This window comes from Bidens hawaiensis, unplaced genomic scaffold (genome assembly GCF_021521415.1).
Source record: "Bidens hawaiensis isolate Kalapana, Puna unplaced genomic scaffold, B.hawaiensis_p1.1 tig00039687_1, whole genome shotgun sequence".
Classification (NCBI taxonomy): domain Eukaryota; kingdom Viridiplantae; phylum Streptophyta; class Magnoliopsida; order Asterales; family Asteraceae; genus Bidens; species Bidens hawaiensis.
The window spans coordinates 25,831-34,423 of NW_027505624.1; the positions used below are offsets into that span (position 1 = coordinate 25,831).

Genomic DNA, 8,593 nt, shown 5'->3' on the forward strand with positions numbered 1-8,593 from the left:
ATCTATCGGTTTGCTTGTGGAATTACCATTTTACCCCTAATAGTCGCATGTCGTTTTCCCTTGATGCGGATCATGCGGCCAAAAATCTCTACTTTTTTAACTCCTCTATTACACTGAGTTGCTGACCTGGCATCATGTCCATAATAGCAGTTCAATTCGAATTTCGAGTTCAATTTAAATGGTGAACACTCCTAGTTCCAAACTAAAAGTGAAACTCATTAGAAATGGCCTAAAAATCACGTTGACTTGTGTCTCATTTCAGTGACACTCTTAATGGCTTTGAATGTTGTCATATAGAACTGTTTTACTGCATATAATTGCTGTCAAAATTGTAGTTTTGTTGCAATTTTTGTGATGCCAAAGGTGCAATTTCATTGCATTTTTAGTGCTGTTAAAATAGCAGATTCTCTGCATTTTTTAGTGCTGTCAAAATCACAGTTTTTGCTGCATTTTTGTTGTCGTCAAAACATAGTTTTTGTGGCTGTCAAAACGGTAGTATTTTGATGCAAATCACCTTAGAATGTTGCTCTTGGTATAATTGGCTGGTAAGTTTTATGAGTTCTTAATATTTTTGACACTGCATCAAGTAAATGTAGAAGCCATATATGTTTTATCATATATTTTATTGCGGAGGACAAAGGTGGTGTAGTCAAGTGAAAATTAATCAAGTTGGTTGGTATATTGCCACTAAATTCAACTTAATTCATAATATTGTTATAGCAAAACAAAACATCTATCTATCAGTATTAGCTAGTTTAAAACAAATAATAGCAAGATCCATATCGACATCTACTTAAAGTCTATATATGATTGATTCCCCACCAAATCAAGTGGCTCGAAATCTGACCGGAAGGAGAAGATTTGACAAGGGTCGTCATTTAACACCACCTTACCGATCATGTTATTGCCATGCTCTTTAAACTTGTAAAACACGAGCGTGCGGCCATCCACCATAACGCTTGTATCCGGACCATGTAACGCCTTTAGCGACTCAGATTTACTCTTAGTTTCAGCAGCAGCATCTTGCTTCTCCCACCCTTCATCCAACGTACTGTGAACCCAGATCTCTCAAACGCCATTAGCCCTTGTCGGCTTACAAGCCAGCCACAATCTTACACCACACTTCACGAGCTCTATTGGTGGCTTCGAAAAACCAGACTCGTCATACGGAATTGGAGACGAAAAGACTTTCCACTTTTCTGTATATGCATCCAACTTTAACACGTCGTTATTCGATAATAACATGTAAATCGAACCGCTCACTGTGATTAGTTGCGAGTTAGTAAAGTGTACAAGATCAGCCAACTTTATGTGCTTTAGCGATCGCCATTTCCCCGTCAGCGAGTCGAATATATCACAACCGTACCCGCTGTAGAACTTCCTCAACCGTCTCAAACAACTGCAACAAATTGAAAATATATAAATTAGCGTTAAATATAATGCTTAAAGATGTATAAGCCATGCATGCATTATATGTTTCTTAAAAACATGAAACCCTATATGCATAAACTTACTTGTGGTCAGAAAATCTGATAATCTTGTAATGTAATGGCTCCGAACTCATCACCACAATTGCCACCTTCTCAACTGTATGATTTCCTTCGGGACGCGGCAATGCCGAAATCTGTTTAGTAGCAGGTTTACAAACATAATACGAATATCTCCTATTATTCGTTGGATCGGTTTTCATGAACACTATCATTCCTTGCTCTGATGTCGCAAGAATTCGAGTATCCTCTTGTAGAAAACCAAGATCAAGACTCTTTGATTTAGGAGATGGTGCAAATTCTTTGACGTACGAACAACCTCTTCGCGGATTTTGTATGAGAAAACCCGACACCATGTTGTTTCTTTTCATATTCATATCAAGAACAAGCGATTCGTTGGCGAGTGTATTGATAAATTTACTCGTACAACGCATGGTGTCAATGGTTTTTAACTGTGCCCAGGACATGATCTCCATGATCATCTCGTTTGGAAGCTTGGAGTCTTCCATAGAAAAAAAAAAACAAGGTAAACGAATGGAAAATTTTGGGTTGTTTTCAAAGTGGAGATGTTTTAAAGATATTAATAATGTACAGGTATATTTTGGGGGTCATCTTATATATAGGAGATTTGAGACTTGGGGGGGCAAGTTGTAATAGGATTAATTAATTAGTAAAAGTAATATTATTTGATTTTTATAATTAAAATAAATAAAATATCCTTTCCTTTTTAAACTTGCGTTTCTTTAAATGTATATTATCAGATTTTATCTTGATTTTGTACTTTCAATGCAAATCTGGAATTATTTGATGGCCTATAAATTCGTTATTGGAATGTAATATGTTTTTATTAAAAAAAGATTATTTATTGCTTGTCGAACATTTTAAAAATACAAAAAATAATGTTTAAATTATATAATGTATAGTTGTTTGCGTTGAACTATGTTAAGTAACGTAGAAGTTCTAAATACAAACAACCTTATATGTAAAGATTTTTTTTTTTTATATATTATTTTCTTTAAACTAGTTTAAAATTTTATCTTACCGTAAAATCTTTAAACTCAAATTTGAGAATAAAGATACTATTTTTAAGCAATAAAATCAGTTAATAAAGACATCCAAAATTTATAATATTCTATTTTCTTTAATAGAATGTTTCTTTAACTAATTGAAAACTAAACATAAATTAAGAAAAAAAAAGGTGGTTAGAAAATATAAACTTATTTGTAATTGTTCATTTGTTCTTGCTCAAAATCTGGTTTGTGCACCTTTTACTAAATTGTGTTGAGCAAATATCAAACTGGGCCAATTTAACCGGCCCGAAAACCTTAGAGTCGGTTGTAGGGCGTCCAAACCGCTCGACGCTCGAACTCGCTGCTCGCTCGAAAATTGCTCGCTCGATTGAAAACGAGCCGCTCTGCTCGGTTCGGTTTGTAAACGAGCCAAGCAACGAGCAAGGGTATGTTCGGTTCGGATCGGCTCGAATATTTTTAATTTATTTTATATATAATTATATATGAACAAATATATATAGATATATAGACAAAACACATAAATATAAGCTTACAATTATTTTTAGCCTTTACAATTTTTCATATTCCGTTAATTTTTATAGTTTTATTTGTTCAATTCAAGTTTTTACAAAACTAAAAGTTTGTTTACATGATCATTATATTTCATTCTAAACTTATTTATAATGAAAAAATTACAATATATTACATGTTTGTCTAAAAACTACTAATTTATTTATAAAATATATCATTTACAACATTTAAATTTGTTTCTTATTGAATTTTTTAAATTGAAAAATAAATAAATAATGCTCGAAATCGCTCGATGTTCGATCGAAAAATGTTCGATTCGATTTTGGCTCGTTTCGATTTTCGCTCGGTTCAAATTTCAGCTGCTCGGTTCGGTTCGGTTGTAAACGAGCCAAGCAACGAACAACCCTTCGCTCGGTTCGGCTCGGCTCGTGAACAGCCCTAGTCGGTTGTTATTTGTTTTTCACTTAATTTGTTTCGGTTATGTAACTTATGTTTGGGTTTGGAACCGGATAACAGTCCCAAACCAAACAAACATCTTAATTAATGTAAATCTTATAGCCAAAATGTTGCAAGATAAGTTTATTTTATAGTTGGAATTTAGCCATTTACAAAGCTGACTGTGCTTTCAACACATGTACACATAGATTTGCATACGGTTAGATACTTATCTTAAATCTTATAAAATATATAAACGAAAACTCTTTAAATTCTCTCAAGTCACCAGATTGCTATATTTTTAAATGAATACTTCTTATGCATTTGCCCCAATTTAATGGGTAAGGGTCTCACCAAACCCAGATAGCCTTTAAACGGGTTATAACATCTTATTATATTAAAAATTAATCTCATCAAATATTGATATGAAAATTCTATAAAATATGGATATATTAAAAATCAATATTCATTTTTAAAAAAATATATTATTTATAATTAAGAAACAATTTTATAGTAAAAAATAATAAACGGGTCATGAGTCTCACTAAACCCATATAACTTTTAAAAAGGGTATAACATCTCATTTATTTTTAAAACCCTTTTATCATCATAGCTTAAGTATATTATTAATTTTCTTACAATAAATAAAATTAAAATCCAAAAAAATACATAAATATTATAAACGAATTTAGTAAAACAACATATGAGGATGTAAATAAATTACAATGCATTTTGCGTGCAAAATAAAAAAAGGAAAAGAAAAGAAAAAAAAATAGAACTAAGATTGTTAATCTTAAATAAATATAAAGAAACCTTTAAAAGCTCTCTGTTTGCTTTTTACATTCTCACAAGCCACCAGATTGTTTTATTTGTAAATGAAGACTTCTCATGCATTTGACCCGAATTCACCGGTATGAGTCTTACCAAACCCAGATAACCTTAAACGGGTTATAACATCTAATTATATTAAAATTAATCTCACAAAATATTTAATATAAAACCTATAAAATATGGATATACTATAAATTAATATTCAATTTTCTTTAAGAAAAAAAATATTATTTATCTTAAGAAACAATTATAAAGTAAAAAAAAAGGTAATTCAAGCAGGTAACGGTTCTCACCGAACCCATAACTTTCAAATGGATTATAATATCTCATTTATTTGTGAAACTATTTCATCATCAAATCCTAAGTATATTATTAACTTTCTTACAATAAATAAAATTAAAATCCAAAAAAATTATAAGTTTAAGACACGAAAAAGAAACACAGCCCCCATAATACGAGAGATAAAAACTAGTTTACAAGATAAAGTTACAACATGCACATATTGTACATAATGCAAAATTACTTATAAATTTCTCATTATATATATTTAGTTGTCATCACAAGAATTGGAAATTCATGGAGGACAGAAGGGAAAACTTAGTGAGGGTTAAAGGATACGCAATTCAAATTCGCATCTCTAACTACTAGATTCGCATGTCCTAAAAATCGCTTTTTGTCTTCCCATGTTGAGTTATAAGAAAGTAAAAGTTCATATGTCGAGTTATGATCGTGCATGCAAGTCAGGGTTATTTGCGTAAAATTGTTCTAAAATTCTTATTTTTGTCCAGTTTTGGTCACTTACCGGTTTGTATCTATGATCCACTGTCCAATAAACACAAATGAAAGTAGAGGCCAACGGTCCAGTTTGAACACCACAAGAACCACTACCGTTACTAATCACCATAAGATAATATATTAGGTGAATCCATTCAAGTACCTTTGTGTACTTTTATTTTATCTATATTTAACTTGACTTCACTTTTGCCCAAACTCGTTTTGAAAGAACCAAACCGATCTTTTTTTTTGAAACAACTTGTTTTGATCGGAACTCATTTCACTCATAACTCTAATTAATCCTAACGCATCTCGACCCATGATTCAAACATGCCAACCCACTTAGTTTGCCATGCCTTGAGGTGGGAAAAAAACTGGTTCCAAACCCGACCTGGTGGTTCCTAGTCGGAACCGAACCTGACCCAATATGCGGGTACGATCCGAGTTTCGGTTCCTCAGAAAAAGCATACTTTGAACCGGGGGTGGACCCACCGAAATTGGTTTCACCAATACATGGTCAAAACCTGTGTACAACCAGGCCAACCACACAAAAAAAATGGGAAAATTCTCATAATAACCCATTTAAAGAATGTGTTTCCAAGATTATCCCCAATAATTCAAGTTTCCAACTTTGTTCCTTTGTTAACTCGTCGTCGACGACATGATAGCGAACACCGACGATGCGTCACCGAAACAAATAGGATAACGACACGTGGCCGGAATAGGTCGTCGACGATGCGTTAGTGGATAACGCATCGCTGCTACCCTACGTTAGCAACATAACGCATAGTTGCTACCCTACGTTACATATAACATAGGGTTGACGATGCGTTATGTTGCTAACGTAGGGTAGCGGCGATGCGTTATGTTGCTGCTACCTTGTTATAACAACACAAGGGTTCCACGATGCGTTAGTGATAACGCATCGCTGCTACCCTACGTTAGCAATATAACGCATCGCCGCTACCATACGTTAGCAACATAATGCATCGTCAACACAGATTCAGGTCACGTGTCGTTATCCTATTTGTTTTTAAACCGGGTTAAATTGGGTTGATGTTTTTAAAAAAATGGGTTGTTAGGGTTACCTATTCATATGCTCACTAAAACCCACCGGTCGACTATTTCTTCCGGCCACCGCCTCTCTATTGCTGGCAGTTGGTTTCATTTCATACCAGCGAAAACCAATCCGTCACCACCACCGACGTTTGCCGCCGTGAGTCAAACATCATGTCCTCTTAAAACATCTTTTTAAAAGTAACAAAATCTTAAATTCAAGAAACTAATTAACATCAAGAAACATTCGGAAGTCGATCTTTTGGTGGGTGTAGGCCGTGTAGCACCGGTTCATAGACTTTTGCTCCTCCACCATGATAGTAAGCCGATTCAAGATGGCTAATCTCCCAAAACAATGACTCTTTGAGCGGGTTAGACTCCAAACAAATAATAAAGAGAACCATACATTGTTTTAACAATTTTCTTCTTCTTCTTAACATTAAACAAAGTTAAAATGCCTTATATAGGCATACGATGCAAAGGAGTTAATAAACCAACACTACTCCGCTACTCTAAATTCTAGGAATGGATATATGCAACATGGAAACATGCAAACTAAATTAAAGGTGCATAATTTAAGCATGCAAATTAAATGTGGTTGCAAATGAACGTATGTTATTGATGTGGTTGGCACGTATCAATATTCCCGCGCTTCAAAACGTTCTTGTCCTCAAGAACGGAATATGTTTTCCACGGTGGTCGCCATTCGAGCTGGACAACCACCTTCATCTATCGGGTTGCCTGTGGAATTACCATTTCAGTGACACTCTTAATGGCTTTGAATGTTGTCATATAGAACTGTTTTACTGCATATAATTGCTGTCAAAATTGTAGTTTTGTTGCAATTTTTGTGATGCCAAAGGTGCAATTTCATTGCATTTTTAGTGCTGTTAAAATAGCAGATTCTCTGCATTTTTTAGTGCTGTCAAAATCACAGTTTTTGCTGCATTTTTGTTGTCGTTAAAACATAGTTTTTGTGGCTGTCAAAACGGTAGTATTTTGATGCAAATCACCTTTGAATGTTGCTCTTGGTATAATTGGCTGGTAAGTTTTATGAGTTCTTAATATTTTTGACACTGCATCAAGTAAATGTAGAAGCCATATATGTTTTATCATATATTTTATTGCGGAGGACAAAGGTGGTGTAGTCAAGTGAAAATTAATCAAGTTGGTTGGTATATTGCCACTAAATTCAACTTAATTCATAATGTTGTTATAGCAAAACAAAACATCTATCTATCAGTATTAGCTAGTTTAAAACAAATAATAGCAAGATCCATATCGACATCTACTTAAAGTCTATATATGATTGATTCCCCACCAAATCAAGTGGCTCGAAATCTGACCGGAAGGAGAAGATTTGACAAGGGTCGTCATTTAACACCACCTTACCGATCATGTTATTGCCATGCTCTTTAAACTTGTAAAACACGAGCGTGCGGCCATCCACCATAACGCTTGTATCCGGACCATGTAACGCCTTTAGCGACTCAAATTTACTCTTAGTTTCTGCAGCAACATCTTGTTTCTCCCACCCTTCATCCAGCGTACTGTGAACCCAGATCTCCCAAACGCCATTAGCCCTTGTCGACTTACAAGCTAGCCCCAATCTTACACCACACTTCACGAGCTCCATTTGTGGCTTCGAAAAACCAGACTCGTCATACGGAATTGGAGACGAAAAGACTTTCCACTTTTCTGTATATGCATCCAACTTTAACACGTCGTTATTAGATAATAACATGTAGATCGAACCGCTCACTGTGATTGGTTGCGAATCAGTCAAGTTTACACAATAAGGCAACTCTACATGCTTTAGTGATCGCCATTTCCACGTCAACGAGTCGAATATATCACAACCGTACCCGCTGTAGAACTTCCTCCACCGTCTCAAACAACTGCACCAAATTGAAAAAAAAAACTTAACGTTAAATATGTAATGCATAAATTAAGTTCTATATATAAGCCATGCATGCATTATATTATATATATGTTTCTTAAAAACATGAAACCCTATATGCATAAACTTACTTGTGGTAAGAAAATCTGATAATCTTGTAATGTAATGGCTCCGAACTCATCACCACAATTGCCATCTTCTTAACTCTATGATTTCCTTTGGGACGCGGCAATGCCGAAATCTGTTTAGTAGCAGGTTTACAAACATAATACGAATCTCTTCGGTTATTCTTTGGATCGGTTTTCATGAACACCATCATTCATTGCTCTGATGTCACAAGGATTCGAGTATCGTCTTGTAGAAAACCAAGATCAAGACTCTTTGATTTAGGCGATGGTGCAAACTCTTTGACGTACTATAGAGGTAGGATACCAAAAAGACCCAAATACCCTTAAGTACTACCCGCGGGTCATAGAGGAACCTCTAATAGGCCACCCGCGGGGCATACGGATCACCAGCATATCACGGTAGAGGAGGAACGTCCTCATACCACGCGCGGAAGCATTCCT

The 8,593-nt window shown here is 34.8% G+C and overlaps 2 protein-coding genes across 2 annotated transcripts; both read right to left on the reverse strand.

Moving 5' to 3' along the window:
* Positions 1–1,068: 1,068 nt before the first annotated feature.
* On the reverse strand, positions 1,069–1,996 carry LOC143614333 (F-box protein At5g41720-like). Its single transcript, XM_077087805.1, has 2 exons — positions 1,515–1,996; positions 1,069–1,399 (listed from the first exon to the last, which is right to left on the reverse strand). The coding sequence occupies exons 1-2, from the start codon at positions 1,994–1,996 to the stop codon at positions 1,069–1,071; spliced, it is 813 nt and encodes a 270-aa protein (XP_076943920.1).
* Positions 1,997–7,412: 5,416 nt separating this feature from the next.
* LOC143614334 (uncharacterized) lies at positions 7,413–8,340 on the reverse strand. The gene is made up of 2 exons (XM_077087806.1): positions 8,156–8,340; positions 7,413–8,022 (listed from the first exon to the last, which is right to left on the reverse strand). The coding sequence occupies exons 1-2, from the start codon at positions 8,338–8,340 to the stop codon at positions 7,413–7,415; spliced, it is 795 nt and encodes a 264-aa protein (XP_076943921.1).
* Between the last annotated feature and the right edge of the window lie 253 nt (positions 8,341–8,593).